We start from the raw sequence: 24,269 nt of genomic DNA on the forward strand, positions 1-24,269 counted from the left end.
AGTACTGTAGTATGCACTGTGTACTGTAGTATGCACTGAGTACTGTGTACTGTAGTATGCACTGAGTACTGTAGTAAGCACTGTGTACTGTAGTATGCACTGAGTACTGTAGTATGCACTGAGTACTGTAGTAAGCACTGTGTACTGTAGTATGCACTGAGTACTGTAGTATGCACTGTGTACTGTAGTATGCACTGAGTACTGTGTACTGTAGTATGCACTGAGTACTGTAGTATGCACAGTATCTTGTATAGTGGTTACTGTATTGTATATTTGTCACTAGGATGTACTGATCCCATAGTTGCACTCTGTATTGTATAGCGGTCACCTGAATTCTTTCTTTATTGTAAATTAGATACTAGATATATCTGTATTGTATACTCTCTGGCTCTGCACTGAATACTGCTCAGATGGGGCTGTGTTATATCTGACTAAATCTCAGCAACATTTTCCCATATATTTCATGGACTGCGTAAAACCACAAATCAGACAAACAAGGCTCAAAGGCTTTCGGCACCTTTCATTTTTTCGCCACTTACTAGTGTTTGCCCCCAGGATCCAAATTTGTCAGTTCTCCCTTGGTTACAAATTCTCTCTCTTTAAATTGTAATGTGTAAAACATCATGTAGTATAATCATAAAATTAACTTAATTGGATATTCAATTAGGTCCGGCGAGTGCGATTGCGCGCGCCTGCGCTTGTTAAGTGACAATACGGTACCACAAAATAGTGAATTTCCCTTTGCAACTCTATGGGGTGCGCACGGAAATCCGCGATGTTGCGCGTTATCACTGGGAGTGCGTATCCGCGATCTTTAGATCTTAACACACAGCAAGATAACTTGTGTATTGATATATGGTGACCCGTACGGGAAGCGTTTCTACTATACAACTGACTAACATACTATTAAACATAATAAAAAAAAAAAACCTCTTAATTTCAAACAAAAGTAGTCAGAACCTGTCACGGTTATTCTAATTAGTCTGTCTGAATTACCAGTTCTGTCAAGGCGCTGTCTTCATCTTTTGTAGAGGTTACACATGATTTATGTACATTAATGCAACATACTGACAGTGAACTTAAGCTGCACACACACAGTGAAATTATATAAGCGACACACAGTTTAATGGTTGGCCAAATTGATGAACCATTAAACTGTGTAGGGCTTACAAAATTGTCTCCATATGCAATTACAATATGGTTTTATTGGGTTTAATCATATGTTACAAGAAATCTGATTAAACACTGACTCCATTACCCGCTAGCTGTTCAAACCTAGATGTGCCCTTCGCAAATTGCTCTCTGATCTGGTCCTGATCTAGCCTGTGCCACCTATACATCCAGTATTCAATAAACAGGCCTGCCCACTTGTATGACTGCACTCTGACAATGTCTTCCATGGTGACAATGTATGGCAGAATTCTCGTGAAACCCACAAAAATTTAAGAAGCACATGGAGGCTCATAGAAAAAGCTTATTTAAGGTCAAACTTAATTGGTTCCTATGATTTACAGCATATCTCTGCACACTGCATCATGATATTAAATAAGTCGCTCTGTGTGACTTTCACAGCAAATTTGCAAACTTGGAATATTTACAGCAAACTTAGCAACTATGTAGGTCTGCTCCCTAAGAGATGCAGAGATCAGGTCAAAGAATACAGAATGGGTAGGTGACATCATCAGGACCCACCCACTAATGCATTGCGGATTGGTGGACGGGAGGTGATGATGCATCACAGTTGGCCTCCACCACAGTGCGATGATAGCTAGTGCATCACCACGCCGTTTTGGAGAATTGTTCTCTGGAGCTGAGGAGGATTCTAAAAACATCCTTTGCATTCAGGAAGAGTTGACATGTATGTTTTAAATGATGTGTGTAGTGTGTCTCATTACTCACCATTATGAGACATCCCGACAGACAGACACTTCTGGAACCGGCAGTACTGGCATTTGTTGCGGCTCTTCTTGTGAATACGACAATTGAGCTCACATCGTTCATAAATTAATTTCAACCTGATGGTTCTTCTAAAAAATCCCTGCAGAGAAGATGACATAATTATGGATTATTTTCTCAGTTCATTTCAGATTTCTTAGGCATTTTTGGACAGGGACCCAGATTAAGCTAGGGAGCAAGATTTGGGGCTCCTGGCTGAGTTTATAATTAATAATATATACCATTGCAATTAATTAACTTTGGCTACATAAATAACTAATATTATTTTTGTTAAAATATAATAGCTAAGATAATTAGAACAAAATAGTATTAAAACATAAGTAATAACTAGTTTATTCATTGGTAGTACATAACATAAGGACCATTACATGCTCCTTAAAAAGCATACAGACTAATACTTTGGTGATGACTGACATGTTAGCTAAAATGTTTCATGGGATTATTTAATAAACTATAAAAAATGACTATAGACAATATTTGGCAACAGAGCATAATTGTTTTCACAGTTGAGTAAAACAATCCCAGCATTTTATTGTATACAAATATTTAGCAAAAAAAAATCAAAGTGATGTAATTTCCCCCCCTTATGTGGTACCTCTCTTGACAGAATCTAGCTTTTAAACAGCCATCTTATATGGAAGGTTTACTTTTATTTATTTTTAATAGCTATCTGAGTACTTTTTAAGCATGTATATGACATATTTTCTGGGTTGCCCTTCTACAAGTCATTATCTCATTTTCAAAATCTCTCTGAGGGTTGCAAAATATGTCTGTCAATTGCACAGACAAAGGGTCACAGGTCTCAGCATTTCATGTGAAGGCAGAGCGGGGGGAGGAGAAGAGGGAGGATCTTACAGTACAAAGAGCAGATAGAGCTCAGAGGGGCATTCCACAGCATCTCTGCTCAGTACATCATGTGTCATGTGACTGTGGTGGCTATGGTAGTTTATAACAATCTGCAGAATTATAAATCATTAATAGCCGCCTGAAGATAGCATATTAGTATTTTTTTTAAAAAAGCATCAGCTGCAAAGTTCTTAGGAGCAATCTAGACATCTACCTTCATCCTCACTACCACAGACTGGCTGAAAAATCAGTCAAGTTTTGGAATATTTTTCAAAAAAGGATCCCCTTGTTCATCTCTCTCCTCGCGTTTTTCGAAACTCAGCTCCACTTGGCTTTTTAAACTTATTTCGTTTTCACTGACTGAGTGGAATGTGTTTCCACATTTTAGAAGTCTTCCTGTAAGCTATTACATATTAACCTTGATTTCTGTTCTGTGTGCCATCCTCAGTTAAGCGGACAGACAAGAGATGGTCAATCAGGTCCTTGAACATTAATTCAGAACTGTGTAACACATCAAGATGACTGGGCAAGTTTGCTACCTTGGGCAGAATTTGAAAGCAATAATCATATTTATGAGTCTACAAATATATCTTATAGTTTTCAAGGCACATCTAAAACTCCCACTTCCAAATTTGCCATTCCCAGGGGTTATGCTGTTGATATCTCTATGATATCTGGAACAAAACTCCTGATGCTCTGTCTAAGGCCTCAGATCATCACAAAACATATGCTGATAGACATTGTCGACTAGTGCCTTTTCCATGTCCTTAAGTTAAGGCATGGCTCTCCATTACAAATGTCAATCAGAAAGTGCCCCCTCTCATACTACCTCTTACTATATGCATTCCCAGAATCTGCTATTTCTCCCTTCCTAAACCTATGTTGGTTATTGTACGCTCCTTCGAGCAGGGCCACCTCTCCTCCTGTTCTCCACCACTTATAACTCTGCTCTCCAGCTACTCAGCCTCTTCCGTGAGGTCCCTCTGCCCTTTTAACCCCTCTTTCTACTCTCTCTACCCCGCTGGGGCTCTCACCTGTCATCTAGCTGTACTTTGAGCTTCCTGAGTTACTGTTCTTATTGTTAACTGTACCGTGCTGTCTCACCCTGTACTGTGATACTGTCTGTCCCTGTACGGCGCTACGGATACCTAGTGGTGCCCTAAAATTAAAAATTAATAATAATTAATAATAATAATAATAATGAATGAAAATTAAACAGCTTCCAAAACCACTCTTAGTTGACCGTCTTGTAAGTATCTTGTAAAGTAAAAGTCTACTATCTACTAATCTATGTTTTATGGACAGTTGCTTTATTTGAGTTGAAGGCCCATTGTCTATAGAAAGATTCTGGGTCAGCGCTGTGATATACATGACTCCATTCTGGTCAAGAGACTCCATCTACGTTTTCACTTAAACTAGGTGAGGGTAGAGGTCTTCTGTAAGGGTGGACGCTGTAACATGACACTCTCAGTAGTGTTATTTGTGGTACAGTCCTTGCTCCCAGGCCCTGCTCTACCAAAGGTGTGCGACCACACCTTCTCTCCCCTCTACTGTACTTGTATGTACAGAGGCAATATTGGGCTCCATCTGCAGTAGTCAGCTGGTGTGGAATTTAATAGGACTGTAGTACAGAAACAACAGGTATTCTGCACATTCACATAAAACAGAAATGGAAGTTGCTCAATCAATTTATAGGTTCATAGCAGGTGCTTGAAAGAGCAGGGTTATCCAGCAAGGAACAAATACAGAGAAACAATCCCCAGTACACTGCTATAACCAGCAAAGGAGCTGCTATTTCTATTTGTACATAAAAATGCAGAAATCTCAGTTGCATACATTTGCAAATGCATGGTAAGCCACCAGCCACTTCACGGCGCTTCTGCTAATAGGGTGGTCCTAACTCTAAACAATGAGAGGCCCTATTTTTGGGCCATACATATATGTGTTTTGAAATTGAGAACTAACTTACCAAGTGGTAACCCTAATAAAGCCTCCAATGGCTGTACAGCACCAACGCTCCCTATAAGCTAACGATACCATAGCATGCCACTCAAACAAATTAAACAGAAGTGGAAGTTGCTTAATCAATTTATAGGTTCATAGCAGATGCTTGGCAAGGTGGGGTTTATCCAGCAAGGAGCAAATACAGACAAATGTTATTAGATACGTCTGTTAATTTTGCCAATGTGTTTATAATATTCAGTTAGAGTTACTCTAACCGTTGATTTCACAAATATGCTAAATCAGTGCTAACTACAATTTAATAGTATTAGTTGCTGGATATATTGAATATGCAGCATTGTTTAATTGTCTTCCACACACAATGTATGACGGGTTTACTACCAATAGCATAATGCAATTAATCAGTGTTTCAGTGAAGTACATGTAAGTTACCTTACAGCCTTCACACGCATGGACACCGTAGTGGAACCCTGAGGCCTTGTCTCCACACACTCGACATTCTATGGCAATACAGGAATTGGACGCCTCATCCTGAGCTTTATTGAATGACTGAGTCTTGTCTGAATAGTAAGGCGGAGAAGGAGGCTCCATTTTTATTGTGTCTGGGTTAAAAAAAAAAAGAATAAAAAAACTTTTAACAAGCAATTTCACTTTTTCGTTTGCAGGAAATAACATATACTGCGTAAAGACAAAATAAAACTAAGAAGAAGGAGGTACATTACTTGTTACAAAACACAACTTTTCCCAATGAACACATAAGTTATGACAACAGGAGTTTATACAAGTAGTAATATCACTTGTGTAATAAACAGATATTATTTACAGGAGTTTATACATGTAGTAGTGTCACTTGTGTATTATACAGATATTATTTACAGGAGTTTATACATGTAGTAATGTCACTTGTGTATTATACAGATATTATTTGCAGAAGTTAATACATGTAATGAAACTTGTGTATTACAGTGGTATTATCTTACAGCAGGCACCTGTCTTTTTGTTCTGTAGAAAGGAGGAGAGAATTGGTCAAGGTGAATTTGGTAAGGGGGGGGGGGGGGTGAGCTGTCATAATATAGTCCTGATTTTCACTGGACAGGCTAAGTTTTTGGTATCGAAAAAGGGGTGTGACATAGTGATATCTGAAATTGCCTTGGTTTGGTCTGAGAGTGGTGTGGTTTGGGTGATCCAGAACATGGCCTAATAGCTTAATATGTCCTGATTCTCAATAGTTGGCTGGTACAATATAAATGATAAGTAATTTTTTGGGGAGGTAAAGAGAGGTGGTCTCTCAGAACTGATAAGTGACATAAACTGTATTCACAATGAAAATACTTTTTTGTGTAGACAGCAAATAGCCATGGAATGACATTGTAAATTAAACCATATTATGTAATAAAATCACTCCTGTAAAGCTGGGGATGTTTCTGTGAGGAAGCTGGTGATGCCCTCCTTATATATAAAGACTAAAACTACAGTCTCACATCTGACTCTGGATATATGGCCCTCATTTATTGGGCAGGTACTTGGTAATAAATGAAAGTGATATGTAAAATGTTCCAGACAGCAGTGATGAACATGAAATGAGTCAGCGTACTTTGGCAATCTTGTAGTTTCAGATCATACTTGTAATCAGCATCCATCTGGTCATTTCGGCACAGGAAACTCTTATCATCTAAAATTTCATAATGGGGTGTAGAAATACTTGTAAAGTCCACTGTGGCGAATGGCTTAATGTCAAAACCGTGAGAGTGGTCCTCGATGGCAGACAGGTCCACCGAGTTCATGCCAAAATTCATGCCCCAAAATGGCATTTCTGTGTCCACCATGGTTGCTCCTTGCGTCCTGTAAGACAGATTAGATATTTTATTACTTGGCTGGAAAAATACTGCTAAACTTTGCTATATTTATTCTCACCCTACATTATGAATAATTCAGCTACCTTGGAAGTTCAGTTATTGTGGAACTTCAACTTCTTGTGATGTCATTGGAGTGTAAATTGTGGACAATGCTACACTTTATAGATGATTTGGTTGCCATAACTTGTAATGATAACATTTACCTTGTACGTACGCAGTATGCCAAAAAGAACCACATAAAGAACTCCACACAAAACAAAAAAGTTTTGACCATTAATATATGCAACAGATCCACCAGGCACTGTGGGTGCTCTACCCCAGGTGTCAACTCCACCCAAAATTAATATTCTTGTTTTCGGTGGAGTTATCTTTTAAGCTTAGGTTCTACCTACTGATCTCCTGGTAACTATAATAGCCAGCCTTAACCTGATCCATCACCTGAGCATTATGAAATAGCCACAGGCTTTTCATCTTCCTATTATGGATTACTATGGATATAGTGTCCTAAATCTATAAGCAATTTCTGAAGACCTTATATGAAATACTGTATTCACAATTGAATTATAAGAACTTAATACTTATAAACTTTTATGTGACTACTCTATGATTATAACAACATTATCTATAACAAATGATTATACAATAGAATAATGAAGTGATTATACAATACTACTAATAATATATATATATATATATATATATATATATATATATATATGTATATATACATGTGTATATATATATATTTATAGACACAATTAAACAACATTATAGTTCAGCATTACAGACTTACCATTTTAATCTACACATTTATGCTTTTTGCGAGATAAGTACGTTGCCAAAAATGTGAGCAGCATTGAGGATGTACCAGAGAAATGATGTTTGTAAAGGGAGAGGATGAGGTGACAACACAGTCTACAAACTTCTTAATATAGTGCTACTTCCTTCCTCTTAATTGAAATGTATCACGTTGATACACTACTTTTATACTACGCAATATATGCGTCACCTGATTAAACTCCCTCAGGGTACATTAAAGTAAACCTGAGTATAAAAAAGTGTTTGTCTATTATTCAAAACATACTACAACTTTGGTAATTTAATTTTCTCCAATTTCTCAAAAACGCTACAATGTTTCTTCCACTACTGAAATGCTTATGAATAAGAAATATATATATATATTTTATATAGGGCAGTACAGTGGCTTAGTGGTTAGCATTTCTGCCTCACAGCGCTGGGATCATACGTTCAATTCCCAACCATGGCTTTATCTGTGTGGATTTTGTGTTTCTTCCCGTTTTTGTGTGAGTTTCCTCTAGGTGCTCCGGTTTCCTCCCGCACTCCAAAAACATACTGGTAGGTTACTTGGATGCTCTCAAAATTGACCCTACTCTCTCTCTCTCTCTCTCTCTCTCTCTCTCTCTCTGTGTTTATATTAGGGAATTTAGACTGTAAGCTCCAATGGGGCAGGGGCTTATGCAAGTTCTCTGTACAGCGCTGCGGAATCGGTGGCACTATATAAATAAATGGTGATGATGATGATTTATATGAATTTCTGTGCCGCATGGGAACACAAAAGTCTACAAAAGAAACTTTCCAATATGCCAATCGTGCAAAAGCTGCCATCCTGCCTCCCACAGTGCTGCGCAGTGGCACAAATGCGGACGGAGACTGGGGGAAACTAAATAATGACAGCAATGATGGCAATATTGTGCTGATAAGAGCTGTGCTTGGTATATTTTACATCAGTCTGAATGTTCTATTGCTGGGCTGTGTTCTTCTCCCAATGTAGAAGCATGTCACAGCCCATTGCACTCTTATCATACAAGTTCGGAGAAAACATCAGGGCCTTGTTCTCTGTTGCTCAAAGCAATGATGCAACACATAGCAAGAGGTCAAAGGCCAGAACAAATCTGACGTGAATCAGAAAACAGAAAATATAAAACATTTCACTACGCATGGAAAATGCCGACAGCACTGAATACTGTCCCTTGTTCTATGGCTCTATATCAGTGATTGGTAACAGCCTGCCCCCATGCCCATCAATGGCCCTGCAAGACTTCACCTGTGGTCCCCAGTGTTATTCCTCTGGTCTGAAGTATTAAGACTGAAAATGTTGTGAGTAGCCAGCTTCAAGGTCATGTGACATCCTTTGGATGCCACAGGGCGGTCAAGTAGCAAACAGAGGAGGAAGGACTGCAGTGCAGTCTGCACCACATGGGTCTCCCTCTTTCCTCTGCGGACTCCTGACTTCTGGACCGAATGACAAAGTAAGCAATAATATGTAGTTTGGCATTAATAAATTCAATTGACATTAATAATGTAATTGGTGACTAATTAGACACTACCAGTTAATAAATTAGTACTGCAATGGTCACTGCAACTCCCAGTGAGTGGAGACATATGGGGGGGAGGGGTTGAGTGATGTGAGGAAGTCTGAAGGGAGTTTTGGAGTACAAAAGTGTTTTTTGATTGCATGGAGGAAATTTAAGGTTAGTTTTTAAGGTTAACGGGATCATTTTCTGGCAAGTGGAAAGTCTGAGTTGCAGGTGGGGTTATTATCTGGCAAGTGGGGGTAAGAGGGCATGTAGGGGCATTTTGTAGCAAGTAAGAGGCCTGAGTGACAAGTGACGGCAAGTCGTGGCAAGTGAGGGGAGGCTAAGTACAATTTTGGGATGATTGATGTGGGGGGCGGAAGTCATTTTGGGGCTGTTTTTGTAATGTGTGGCCCGTTTAAAGGTTAAAGGGCCCTAGAAGTGTATCATATTGCCTTGATCTATATCGTGTAATTAGACCTCACACCTGAATCAAGTATAATTGAGATATTTTAAAGGAAGGTAGGTGATTGCTCAGCTGTGCACCACAAAAGCATAGGTCCGCCTTAGAGTATGTGAGATTTATAGGCTAATTTATCAATGGGCCAAAAGCCCTATTGCAGGGGAAAATGGAGGTTAACATTGCCAACAAGCCTTTTTCTTGCTTTGTTCTATACATATAAGTTGTACGAAGGCTTTCACAAGCATTTGCATGGGTAAGCCTAATCAACAAGTATTGTTGTGGTACTTTGAGCATTTCAATACTTCGCATGTTATCGGCATCTCAGGATGGTTATAACAGATTTATATAATAAAAAATGCTTTATTCTTTTTAATGAACGTTTAAATTTTTTTTAATAAATGTAATCTATTTTTAAATGCTTTCTTGACAAGCTGTAAGTCTTCTACAAAATCTGGGAACTGTCATTTACTTATACCTGCACCCAAGACCACATTTATCTCCTCTATCTTTCCAATTTCTTTTTATCCCTTATACTGTATAATCTTATTTATATTATTTATTGTGCCAGTTTATGACTCCCATGGCCGTCCTGGAAATATGTATTTTCTACATTGTTTCACTCCTTCATGTAAACCTTTAATAATAATATGATGAAATTCAAGTATTTGATGGTCATATCAGTGGTAGAATTATTCATACATTAATTTTAACAATTGTGAATTGTGGATGAATGTAATTCACGATGCAAGCGCGATATTTTTACTAATAAATATTTTGTTTCTTCGCCATATATCTGAATTCCGTCCCAAATGACAGTGAATTTCATAATTATGGGCCTGATTCATTAAGGATCTTAACTTGAGAAACTTCTTATTTAAGTCTCCTGGACAAAACCATGTTACAATGCAAGGGGTGCAAATTAGTATTATGTTTTGCACATAAGTTAAATACTGTCTGTTTTTCATGTAGCACACAAATATCAACTTTACATTTCAGTGTACAAAAAAGCTATCAAGTATTTGTGTGCTACATGAAAAAAACAGTCAGTATTTAACTTATGTGCAAAACAGAATAATTTGCACCCCTTGCATTGTAACAAGGTTTTGTCCAGGAGACTTAAATAGGAAGTTTTTCAAGTTAAGATCCTTAATGAATCAGGCCCTATCTGTTTAATGTCTCTCTCTTGCCATAAAACCACTCTGGCATGAGATCCGGAATGTTAAAAAGATAATGTCAATAATTCCTCTTGAGAAGAAACAACTTATTCCACAATGGGATGATTCACTGCAACTGACAGTCTCTTAACTTTATTTATGAACAATAACTAAAAAGATAAATACTTTAGTATTTAATCAGACACCATTACTGCATATCAATTACACAATTAGCTGATAACCAGCTGTGCTTAGGTCTTCATCTTCACCTCTGTCCTCCTTGGAAAGCAGAGAAATCTAATTTTAGCCCATCCAACCACTGGTATAACAAGCAGTGTGACTGTTGCGGGGATTAATTTGGGTGAGTAATTCAGCTGCTTGTAAGCGGGTCAATCTAGTGATCCAATGATGTCTATTGATGTCTTTTGACCTAGTAAGAGCAAATACTGTAAATCCCGTCACAAGTTGGGATCTACTCTTACCCAATATAAAATATATATTGTTAATATATTGTTAAAAGGCAAAGATAAAGCATGACATTGACATCCACACATTTGGATGTAAAAGTATGCCACGCCTTATAAGATATTTAAATAGTTAGAGCTTTCTTTTAGTACAACTGTTAGTTGTAAGGTCCATCGTGCCGTACCTTTCAGCAATCACCTGTTTTTTTAATGTAGGGTGTAGGACATAAAGAATCTCATTCGTCGAGACATGAACTAACTTGACTTCTAGCAAAAATACAAATATGATAGCTGATGTCTCTTGCAATGTGATGTCATAAACATCCATGGGCAGCACGGTTGGCAAAGTGGTTAGGACTTCTGCATCACAGCACTGGGGTCATGAGTTCAATTCCTGACCGTGGCCTTACCTGTGTAGAGTTTGTATGTTCTCCCTGTGTTTGCGTGGCTTTCTTCTGAGTGCTCCGGTTTCCTACCACACTCCCCAAAGATACTATTAGGTTAATTGGCTGCTATCAAATTGACCCTAGTCTCTCTGTCTCTGTCTGTGTGTGTGTGTATGTTAGGAAATTTAGACTGTAAGCTCCAATGAGGCAGGGACTTATGTGAATGAGTTCTCTGTACAGTGCTGCAAAATTAGTGGTGCTATATAAATAAATGGTGATGATGATGATGATGATGGGCTCCCAACTCACTGACTGGAATGGTAGTCTTGTCTGGAATTAGAACAAGAACAGCATACATTTTTCAACTTAAAGCTACGCTACGACCTAGTAAAAGATTTTACCAAAGTGACTTTTGCCCCTAGATTGAGCCCACGGGGCCCTCCATCCCGCTGCTTTTCCCGAGACTCTTTTTTTTCTCTTACAGTGGTAAAGACGTCTTTGAGCAGGGGGAACAATCACAAGCCACAAGCTTGGTCCTCCCTTTCACAAACCCCCTTCTACCGGCAGGGTTAAATAACTGATCCGGTACTGCGCAGTTTAAAAAAAAAAAAAAAAGGAACTCCACACATAATTATACATAACATTATCTATATATATATATATATATATATATATATATATATATATATATATATATAGAAGCATATATTTAATTGTGATATAGTAGTTATCTATTTACAGTTAATTACTATTTACATACATAACAGTTTGCAAAAGGTATACTTTGTTGGAACCAATGTTCCCACATGGTAGAGCTATATCTTGGTAGAGACTTAAAGGCTTCTTACTCACTACAATCATGTACCTGTATTACAACAAGTCTAAACCAATGTTTTCTGAAGCTCAGACAGACTGAGTCACCAGGTGAGACTGCCTGTTGTTCAACTCTGTTTTAGAGACACAAGGGTGATTTACTAACACTGCATTTAGATGCACTGAACCAAAGCATCCAATCCACAATTAGCTTTTATCTGTGTAGTGTTGGTGGGGACTGAGATTGATTGTAGGCATTGGTCAATCTATGAGCTTCTTCCACCTAGTTCATCTTGCTCAACAGCTAACTCACCCTCTGAAACATCAAAATTCTCATACTCATCTTATAAACTACATGGCAAGTATATGGACACCTGCTTATTCAATCTCATTTCTAAACCAGGGGCATCCATTTGCTGATATAAGAGCCCTTATAATTCTGGGAAGGCTTTCCTTCCACTAGATGCTGCAAAATCAATGCAGCAGGGCAGCAACGTTGGGTGATTAGTCCTGACTTGCAGTCAACGTTCTATTTCATCCCAAATATGTTCGATGGGGTTCTGTGCATGTCAATCAAGTTCTTCCCCACCAGTCTATGATGTTACAGCCCAACGAGACGTACATTTGGCCATGTAGAGTATCTACTCCTGGCCACCTTACTACTTTTCATTAAAACACAGCAAACTCGTAATACATAGCTCATTAGACTTGTGGTCCCAAATAAAACATTAGACCCTGGATTTCAACTCTACTGTTCCGCATAGTCTACTAATATAAAAGACAAAACATAGCAGCTCTGTGTGTGGAAGTACTGTACAAGAGACTACAAAGCTGATCTACTTCTTAAATATTAATTTAGCAAAGAGACTATCTCTTTCACTACATTGCCTTCCTTTTGTGGCTAATATGACATCTAGTGCACAGTACAACAGACAAAAGCTTGTCTGACAGGATGTGTGAGACTCATAAATACCTGCAACTAACTGTTGACCTCAACTATGTAATGGCAGATGCAAATATCACAAATGTTGTATATAGTAAAATATTAGAAACTAATTAGGCCAAGTTTTCCATTTCCTTTAATTGACATCAAATACTCCCCAGTCTTAATGAAATGTTTTCTTCAGCATTATTTAAGAGTGGTACATGTGTATATATATATATATATATATATATATATATATATATATATAGATATATATATATCAATAAATATATCTCTCTCTATGTATATATATATATATATATATATATATATATATATATATATATATAATATATATATAAATATATTATATATATATATATATATATACATATATATACATATATGTGGGCAACACGGTGGCTAAGTGGTTAGCACTTCTGCCTCACACTGGGGTCATGAGTTCAATTCCCGACCATGGCCTTACCTGTGTGGAGTTTGTATGTCCTCCCCGTGTTTGCGTGGGTTTCCTCCAGGTGCTCCAGTTTCCTCCCACACTCCAAAAACATACTGGTAGGTTAATTGGCTGCTGTCAAAATTGACCCTAGTCTGTCTCTCTCCCTGCATGTGTGTGTTAGGGAATTTAGATTGTAAGCTCAAATGGGGCAGGGACTGATGTGAATTAATTCTCTGTACAGCGCTGTGGAATCAGTGGTGCTATATAAATAAATGATGATGATTTATATATATATATGAAAACAGGGATACTCTGCACTCTCCAAAAACATAATTAATGCTGTACCAAGTACTGTTCTATATTAAAAACAGGGAATGTTAGTTCCACATATTGCAATATATGTTAAGCTGATATATATATATATATATATATATATATATATATATATATATATATATGTACATATAGATGTACAGAAAGTGCAACTTAAAGAATGTTGATAGAGTTATAATATAGGTAGTATTATAAACCACTGGATAGCTATCTATCTATCTAATATCTAGTTCTTACCCCACCTCCTGGCCCCCAACATCCCCCTCCCCACTCTCCTCAGCATTCCGGTCATTGGCCGCTCTGCAATAAACGATTGCAGGATTGCAGAGTGACAAGAGTCACCTGTGCTCCTTCCTGCAATCACTGTATTGCGGTGACTGACAGAGTGAGAGGAGTAGGCACAGGAGAGGGAGTATTTCTATTAATTAAGTAAAAATATTAAATGATTTTAGGTACTGTCAGGTGAAAATAACAAATTAATTTGTGTGGTATGTATAAAGCAAATACACATTGCAGTCACATCCATACCAATAACGTAATTTAATTAACAGAATTCATACTAAGGTGTCAATCTTCTTTTAGGACAACAAATCCATTATTTAAGCGTATTACAAACCTGACAAAGTAACCACTGCAAAGGATTTTCATATTCTCTGTATATCGTATGAATACTCTTCTTATCTGATAGTTTATGCATACTTGAAAACTCTCCCTGAATGTCAGGGAGACTCCCTGAAATAGGGGTGATCTCCCTCAGTCCCTGAAGAGTCTGGCATTCTCCCTGATGCTGAGCCAGTACAAGACGTGGTTGGCTTCACCATCTGTGGCATGATGACACAGTTCAGAAAATGTGTCCTATGTCCATGTATTGATGCCTATGGAGGTGGCCATTTTCATGGAGACCAAGATTTAATCAAAGACTGGCAGGTAAGACAACATGACTTCAGTAATGGAGACAGAAATGTAAAAGACACTTCAGTCTCTAGAGATTCATTAGTTGCTTTTCTTTAACACATAGCTACTCTCTGGGAGACTCCCGCATTTCTGGGAGACCTCTCGGGCTCCCGGGAGAGCAGGGCAACCTCCCGATTCTTGCCCCTGCAATAGATAAGTGGTGGGGGCGGGGCTTAATGACACAAATATTGCATCATCTTAGCCCCACCCCTGCTGTAATTGTCCAAAATTGTTACAATTACAAAATTATACGATTCATCAAGCCCCTCCCCCGCACGCCTACCTCCCCCGGGATCCCCCTGAAGCGAACGAGGAAAAGTTGGCAAGTATGAGTTTATGCATTGCATATACATAAGTCTACCTTAGAAAATGTACAATCCACACTTCTCTTTAAGGAGAGAGTCAGTGTGCATGCTAGAAATGGTCAAGTTGCAGCTATAAGACCAGTGGTGGGCAGCAGTCGGCCCATGGGCAGCCTAGCCTTCACCTGCGGCCCTACACCTTGATGCCCCCAATCTTATTAGACTATCTGACATTGCCACTCACTGGCTCAGACAATAATTCTTGACTAGAGGGGATTCACTTCTCGTCACCACTCTTTCCCCCAACCGTACCTCCCAACATGTCTATTCAGGCCCCAGATGGCTGCCTAGTGCTGTGAAGCATTAGGGTGCCCATTACATACCTCCCTTCTCCCAATATTCCCAAACATGTCCCCAGGCGGGACAGCGGGACAGAGCTCTAAAATCGTGACTTTCCCCCTGAAATCAGGACAGTTGGGCGGTATGACGTACAGACACAGAGACACCACTTATGAGTGGGTTGTTAACATTTGTATAATCTGGGAAGAGCTCTATTTGGAATCTGGATAGTTTTATACAAGACTTGTGTTAGAGGTTGCACTTGGAGTGTATATGCATAATACTTAGGGCTGGTTCACAGTCAGGATTTGGTTATTGTTAGGGCTACATATGAGCCAGAATTAAGACTAATCTTAAGGTTGTATTTTGGAGGATTTTTGAGCCAGGATATTTTGGGGTTACTGTGATCAAATAACTTTAAAGACTAGGCTGGCCTCTCTAAACCAAGGTGTCTCTTTGTCTTTCAAGGATAGCTGAAGTTAAGATGTTTATACAGACAGCATATAGCTAAATATATTTACAGTGTGTCAATGCTGCATAGATTGCACCTTGTTACATCTCTGCATGTATTCTAGACAAAACAAATATTCATGAGCATTACTGAGAGTCAATAAGCTGGTAGTACAACTATATTACCATTAGGCTTTTACTAAGACTGTATAATTAATGCCAGTATTATTATTCTGTTGACATGCATTTCTACATGCACCTTAAGTGCATGTAAATGGCTGTTAAAATATTTATTGTAAAAAATGAGACTGTACATATAAATGTTTTTAACTTTCTTGTAACACAGTGCACTTTTTTAATGCTTCTTCTTGTATTCCAGTACCTCTGATGGGTGTCTCCAGTACCTTTGATGGGTGTCTTCAGTACCTCTGATGGGTGTCAAGGCAGTTGAAAACCTGCATCTATTTCAATGGGAGTGCACTGTAAATCACAGTTGCCTACTCTCCCGGAATGTCCAGGAAACTCCAGAATTTTCCGGGAGAGCAGGCAAACCTCCCGGTTCCTGGCCGAAACAACTAATTTAATGGTTGGGGCGGGGCTTATGATGAACTTCATGCCTCACTGTGGCCCCGACCCCCTACTGTAATTGGCTAAACCGGTGTGATGTAATTTAGGGGGTGGGGTTAATTACGCAATTCTTGAGCCCCATCCCCCGCACGCCCAACTTCCCTTACCGGACCCCAGCTTGCCCATGTTGGCAAGTATGCTGTAAATGCTTGAACAAGATAATGACTTGTTTTGCCATAAGCATATTTAAAAAATGCAGATTGAACGCACTTGTAATTGTATCTAAATGCATATTAAAAACATATTAAATGCAATGTATTTTTAACTTGAGTTTTAAAATGCTTTTAAAATTGCACTGCAAACGGCAGTATACGCAGCCTTAGACAACTGTTACCAGTGATGAGGTTTGGCATTTGTTATATTATGGAAAAAATATGTCATGTCATTCTTTAGTAATAAATAGAATCTTATTACATAAGGAGTGTTGTATCTGTATATCCTTCAAACGCTTTCACATTATGTCGCTAACACATTTTGCTGGGTCTATAAACCTTTCAGCTGTTGAACAAGTTTCTTTTTTGTGGTATAAAATGATTTAGCTTTTGTCAGCAACAGTGATGTATTTGCAGCCTGTGCAGTTTCTAAATATAATGATACTGCATTTTTTCACATAATGAAACTGTGTCTTTAATGTATTGTAATTTAGTTATTTGGCACCTGGCCCAGAATGATGTAGCAAACATTTAACAAAAATCTACATTGTAGCATTCCCATCGCTAGAGAGGATGTGTGTTAATTCACAAACACATATGTGCATGCTTACTGAAATCCCCCTTGTCATACATTATGGGCCTGATTTTCAGTAAGGAGCAAAGCAAAGAAAAGGATCAAGTTTGCTCCTTGGCAAAACCATGTTGCATTGGAGGGGGAGGTAAATTTAAAATGTGGGGACAGATTTATATTTGGGGTAGGACATGTCCTAGATCAACTTAAATTTCATTGTAGGAAATAAAACTATCAAGTACTTGTGTGCTACATGGAAAAGCAGCCAGTATTTTCCTTCATGCAAAAAAATGAGTAGATTTGTACCACTCTAATTGTAACATGGTTTGTCCAGGTGCAAATTTGCTTCTTTTCTTTGCTTTGCTCCTAAATGAAAATCAAGCCCTATAGATCACATTCATAAGGGCTTTCACACCTATATGTGCAGGAGATCATACTTACCAACTTGAAGAAGTTGGTTTCCGGGAGAGGTGGGCGTGATGGGGGCGGGGCCCCAAAATGCACATCATTTTGGACCCGCCCCCGTGATGTAATGATGCAAACGCGTCATTTGACAGCGGGGGGCGGGGCCAAACTCCGTGATTCACCGGGAATCGCAGCGTTTGGGAGCTAATTCTGCCCACTTCACTATGAAGTGGGCACTTCCTAATGAAGTGGGCAGATCCAGGATATTGCCACACTCGCCCGGGAGTCCGGGGGACTCTCGTAAAATGCGGGAGTCTCCCGGACATTCCAGGAGAGATGGCAAGTATGCAGGAGATGCAACCCCCCCCCCCCCCCAAAAAAAAAAACTACTGCTGTGTTTGTATATTACTCCCTCACTGCAGCCAACAACCATAACATGTGTGTCTATAATAGTTCAAGATAAATAAAATTTGAATTTTAGAATAATTTGCAGGAACATTTTGCTGCTGTGCATGCCATGTGTTATCCAGAGGCAAACATTCCAGGGAATATTTAAAACTCTTGGTACTTGTTGAATTTACATGCACCGATTGTATCTGGCACTCAAGAGCAATGCTGCTATCCTTGTGCTTCATTGTACCAAGAAGAAAAGTTGTGGTTATTTTGTTGTGGTGCACTAGGGTACTGCAGCTAATAACTTCAATATTTATTTGTGTGCTCTAAAATAATCCGACAACACAACAATGACTTTTGCCTCGATTCAAATCCGAGAACATGCAAAAGTACCAAGCTGGCTCGCGAGCCTACTCGGATCCCCTAAGTTAGGGTGAGCTCGGTTTTCAGGAAACCGAGCCCGAGCATCTCTATATAATTCTAGAAGAACAAGAATAAAGGTATAGGGTTGAAATGACTGATGTAGATTTAAAGCCAGTGCTTTTGGTACTCTCTTGTTTGCTATTCTGGTGATTCTGCAAAGGCACTTTACCTGGACTGCCATAACCAAAGCCAGTTATAGGGGCCACAGAATGAATCATTACTGTAAGCCTATTATGTAGTCTGCCCACCTCTCATGTCAGTTATCTTGAGTTCCCCTCTCATGCTGAAGATAACTGAATCTTCCTAGAATAGAAGGTGGGCGGAGCAAAGCGGCGCCAATACAAGTAACAAGTACCAAACTCTTTTTAACCCTTTAAAATCTCAGACTTTCTCTGGAAATCAGGAACCGTTACCAACTATACCATTGTAGTGCACAAGATAGTCTCAACATTCCATGATCAATGTCAACATTTGTCGATTCTGAATTTTAGCCATCACAATTGTATACTCATTATTCAAGCTGCACAAGATTGCTAACCTACATGGAAACAAATATGATTTTTCTGACTCAATAGCTCTGAAGCCGAGCTTTTCTGCATTTCATGTAACATGCATTCAGCTAGTGGCCATTTATTGGTTTATTGATCACTGTCCAAAGTTCACGTGGCTGAGTGAAAAGAGTGTGAGTTATTTGTAGCTTGAGATAACAGGTCAGCTCGGGAGTTCAGTAGAAGCCTTGTGCAACAGATGCAAGTAATCAGGGCCTTGATCCCACAGTTTAAGTAGCGTTTATGTACTGTATGAAAATCACATGAACTTAAATACTGTGGGGGTGATTCAGAGTTGGGTTTACGCAAATTTGTAAAGTGTAAAATTAATTTTTTCGCACTGCACATGCTCTCATAGCAAGCACAAACAAATGCACCTATTCAGGACACATCCAAAACTTACAACCACTTATGACTGTCAGAGAATGATGGGGGAGCCAAAGCTGGCTTATTACAGTAAGGGTGTGCTAAGGCAAATCCACCACAGGTCACCTGTCAGGAACAATTCCATTTGCGGGTGCTTGAATCAAGGTGTAACTATTAATGATGATACTAATGGTGACAATAGGCAACTCTAGCTGGCTGTCTCTGATTGGCTGGTTCACCCCTCACTCTGCTAGCGCAAATGCATGCTGATGATGATATATGCTACTGATTCCGAGCTGGACTCATTTAGAGATGTGTACGGCTCTGAATATGGGTGTCAATAGCTCTTTTTGCACAGCACTTTTTGGAGCGGAAGATAGGTTTGATTTGCCGCCAACTCTGAACAGGCCCTGTATATGTATAAATAAGTCTTGATAGGGATTTGTGAACAGGCATACAGACCAAGGGCCTGATTCATTAAGGATCTTAACTTAAGAAACTTCTTATTTCAGTCTCCTGGACAAAACCAATGTTACAATGCAAGGGGTGCAAATTAGCATTCTGTTTCACACATAAGTTAAATACTGACTGTTTTTTCATGTAGCACACAAATACTTGATAGCTTATTTGTACACTGAAATTTAAAGTTGATATTTGTGTGCTACATGAAAAACAGTCAGTATTTAACTTATGTGCAAAACAGAATACTAATTTGGACCCCTTGCACTGTAACATGGTTTTGTCCAGGAGACTGAAATAAGAAGTTTCTTAAGTTAAGATCCTTAATGAATCAGGCCTCAAATTATTAATTTGGAACCAAATTTCATTCATAGTTTTTAGAAAAATGATTTTCATCTGATGCTTGAAGCAATGCCTGACTTGAAATAAGTTGAAATAAGTTAGATGTATGAGCCTTGTTTTTTATATATAGATGTGTTTGACTTCAACAGTTAAACAAGGACCTATCATCAATGTGCTGAGGAGGAATGAGGGAGCTACCTCTTCACTGATTCTCCTCCGATGGGGCAGAGATCTGTTCTCTTTCATAGTTAATGCGATCCAGAGATGGCATTAACTACTGGAGAGATAGAACTTATAGCGGTGAAAATTCATCTATCTATATTTGTATCTATCTATAGTTTTATCTATCTATCTATCTATCTATCTATCTATCTATCTATCTATCTATCTATCCATTTATCTCTATATATCCTGTACCTTCAATAGGTTTACCAGCTATCTGGTCTATTTCTTTGTTTTTGAGGTCTTATGCTAGAGTCATCTTAATGACCTGTTGTTGCCATATTTCTTGACATAGAGGAAGTTCACCATCTCCCACTGGGACAATTACGTGTAAGCTGGATACTAAAATAAGAAAAGTGAGGGAAAGGTTACATACAAATATTCTGTACACATTGAACTTCTCATGGAGCTTGAAATAATGCCTGAAAACATGTTATTGAGCGGGGGTGACGGCAGGGAACTCCAGTCAGGGACATCTTACAGTCTATGTACATATTGAACAACCGAGTGGAGGAAACAGAGATGTTTCACATAAAATGTGTAACAGTCTCTTGGGAAACATCACTGTCACTCATCAGTCAGTCGCTCAGCTCCTTGAAAAATGTTGATTGACAGTTCTGGTTTGCAGGATTTCTGTAGCACGTTCAAGTATCTGGCTGGGCACTGTTGTGGTTTATCTTCCTATTGTTACTAATTCCATTATACATTTTGCTGCTATGCCTGTCATTATATGCATGTCATTTTGTATTGTCTTTATTTTCACTTGCATATAGTGGAGGACAGTTTGTGTGATGAGCTAATATTGTGGGTGAGCTAGTGATATAAATAAGGTACGAGGCACAATATGTATCATGCCTCAGTAAAGTCCAAGGGGTATATTTACTAAACGGCGGGTTTGAAGAAGTGGAGATGTTGCCTATAGCAACCAATCAGATTCTAGCTTTCATTTATTTAGTGCATTCTACAAAATGAAAACTAGAATCTAATTGGTTCATATAGACAACATCTCCACTTCTTCAAACCCACAGTTTAGTAAATCTAGCCCCAAGTCCCTAGTGAATTGATAGAACACACTCATAGATATAGATTCAGCCCACAAAAAACCAACTCTCGATTTTGTACAAATACAGTACTTGTTGTACTTATCATTTTGTTAATTCCAACAATCCAATTGTTCCACTAAAAGCCTGCACCTGTATACTCAATGCATACAACATAACCCTGTTTTCAAGTTGTGTCCCTGAATCTCCCTTTTTATGATGTGGAACAGGAAGTGGTTTGTAAAATGATAAAATTATATAAGTCCGTTGCCCTTCCTATAAAAATGCATGTTTTGGCACAGTTCACTAAGGTTTCTCTGTTAAAGATACAAAGACAGATGGAATTGTAACTGATCACTCAGGACTACAGTAATTGTTCATGTCTGGGCCCAAAGGTCTCTTCAACAGGCTCATCAAAGGTGTGTTCTTATAATGAATTAGCCTAAAAATGTTAATGAAGGACACCATTTATGGGCTGAGATCTCCGGCAGGTTCTAAAGATTTTGGCTACATAACATACCATTGTGAATCTAATACTTGTAGAAGGAAGAGATGGGGTACTGACCTTGCGCAGACTTTCACTGCAAATGCGCAGTGTATTCTATTACAAGGAAAAGATAAGATTTTGCTACGGCAATAAGGCCGGCAGAAGTTATCTCTGCAGGAGATACAACTGGGCCGGCACAGCCATCTTTTGCTGGTGCTGTCCTGATGAACTAACATTTGAAAATTGCAGTGTTAATACATTTTTTATTACTGCAATAAAATATATTAATATAGGCCCAAGATAGATAAATACAAGATAGATAGATAGATAGATAGATACATACATACAAGGTAGATAGATAAATAGATAGATGGATAGATAGATAGATACGAGGAAGATAGATAGATAGATATATATGAGAACGACAGATAGATAGATAGATAGATAGATAGATAGATAGATCCAAGATAGATAGACAGATAGTTAGATATATAGATAGATAGATAGATAGATAGATAGACAGACAGAAACGAGATAGATAGATAGATAGATAGACACATACGAGAAAGATAGATAGATAGGTATGAGATAGCTAACTAGCTAGATAGAGACGAGATAGATAATATATATAGATATATAGATATGAGATAGATAGATAGATCGATAGGTAGATAGAAGATAGATAGATAGATAGATAGATAGATAGATAGATAGATACCAGATAAATAGATAGAAAGATAGATAGATAGATAGATAGATAGATAGATAGATAGATAGATAGATACGAGGTAGATAGATAGATAGATAGATGGATAGATCGATATATACGATAGATAAGATATATAGATAGATAGATAAATAGATAGATACAAAATAGATAGATAGATAGATAGATAGATATATAGATAGATAGATAGGATAAATAGATAGGATATATAGATATGAGATAGATAGATATGAGACAGATGGATAGATAGATAGATAGATAGATAGATAGATAGATAGATAGATAGATAGATAGATAGATAGATAGATAAATGGATAGATAGGATATAGAGATATATAGATATGAGATAGATAGATAGATAGATAGATAGATAGATAGATAGATAGATAGATAAATACGAAATAGATGGATAAATAGATAGATAGTTATGAGATAGATAGATAGATAGATAGATAGATAGATAGATAGATAGATTTGGCATGTATCACAAATCTGTAAAAAATGTAGGTAATATACATTTTATATACACTTCTATTAATATGTATTATGTTATATGGCCATATTAGCATCCCAATAATCTTACATTGGGATGTATTTACTAACAAAGTGCTTTTAATAGTCTAATTAGTATTTGGTTGATCAAAGTTTATTGCTGATATTCGCATTTTGTTAGTAAATCCCTAAATTCTCACACTAAGGGCTAGATTTACTAAGCTGCAGGTTTGAAAAAGTGGGGATGTTGCCTGTAGCAACCAATCAGATTCTAGCTTTCATTTATTTAGTACTTTCTACAAAATGACAGCTAGAATCTAATTGGTTGCTATAGGCAACATTCCCACTTTTTCAAACCCGCAGCTTAGTAAATCTAGCCCTAAGTCTTAAAACTGCTTGTTTTCTTACAAGAAATGTGTACAACTTGCACACTTTACAGCATGATATCATCCTATAATTCCCACACAGCTGGATATCTTGTTCTGAGCTATTTTCATTTGGAGACCCCACGAGTTACTCCGGTGTCCTTGAACTGGAACTTAAATGGACTTACAACAGGAAGCCTAAAAAATGGAAGCTTTTGGCCAGGGGACAGCATCAGATACAGTGATTATTTTAACTTTTCTCATTCTGTGAGAAAGGAGACAGTTTACAGTACCTAAGTGTATCTCAGGAGTCAGGAGGTTCCTGTAGATGAAAATAGAATTTTTTGCAATCCAGAAAGGTAATAAAAATAATTTCTTATAAATATGATGGGTTAACTGAAAAACAAACAGGGCTTGTTTCATTAAGCAAAGTAAAGCAAAAAAATTAGTACCTTTGCACCTGCGCAAAACTATGTTGCATTGGAAGGGGAGGCAAATTTAAAATGTGAGGACAGATTTATAGTTGTGGTAGGGCATGATCTAGATCAACTTTAAATTTCAGTGTTAAAATAAAGCTATTAAGTATTTGTGTGTTACATGAAAAAACAGTATTTAAAATATGTGCAAAATAATAAACTAATATGCACCCATTGTATGGTAACATGGTTTTGTCCA

The 24,269-nt window shown here is 38.0% G+C and overlaps 1 protein-coding gene and 1 long non-coding RNA gene across 2 annotated transcripts in view; one reads left to right on the forward strand and one right to left on the reverse strand.

The window, feature by feature from the left end:
- The window catches only part of PPARG (peroxisome proliferator activated receptor gamma), a 66,141-nt gene that overhangs the window by 20,499 nt on the left and 21,373 nt on the right, over nt 1-24,269 (reverse strand). Inside the window, exons 2-4 of the mRNA XM_075183164.1 lie at nt 6,359-6,606; nt 5,197-5,366; nt 1,900-2,038 (exon numbers count right to left, since the gene is read on the reverse strand). Of these exons, the coding sequence (XP_075039265.1) occupies nt 1,900-2,038; nt 5,197-5,366; nt 6,359-6,590 (541 nt within the window). The 5' untranslated portion in view covers nt 6,591-6,606. The remainder of the gene's footprint in view (nt 1-1,899; nt 2,039-5,196; nt 5,367-6,358; nt 6,607-24,269) is intronic.
- The window catches only part of LOC142099584 (uncharacterized), a 112,665-nt gene continuing 97,002 nt past the window's right edge, over nt 8,607-24,269 (forward strand). The window contains exon 1 of the long non-coding RNA XR_012678578.1: nt 8,607-8,890. This is a non-coding gene — a long non-coding RNA (uncharacterized LOC142099584). The remainder of the gene's footprint in view (nt 8,891-24,269) is intronic.

The sequence above is a fragment of the Mixophyes fleayi genome, chromosome 8 (genome assembly GCF_038048845.1).
Source record: "Mixophyes fleayi isolate aMixFle1 chromosome 8, aMixFle1.hap1, whole genome shotgun sequence".
Taxonomy (NCBI): domain Eukaryota; kingdom Metazoa; phylum Chordata; class Amphibia; order Anura; family Limnodynastidae; genus Mixophyes; species Mixophyes fleayi.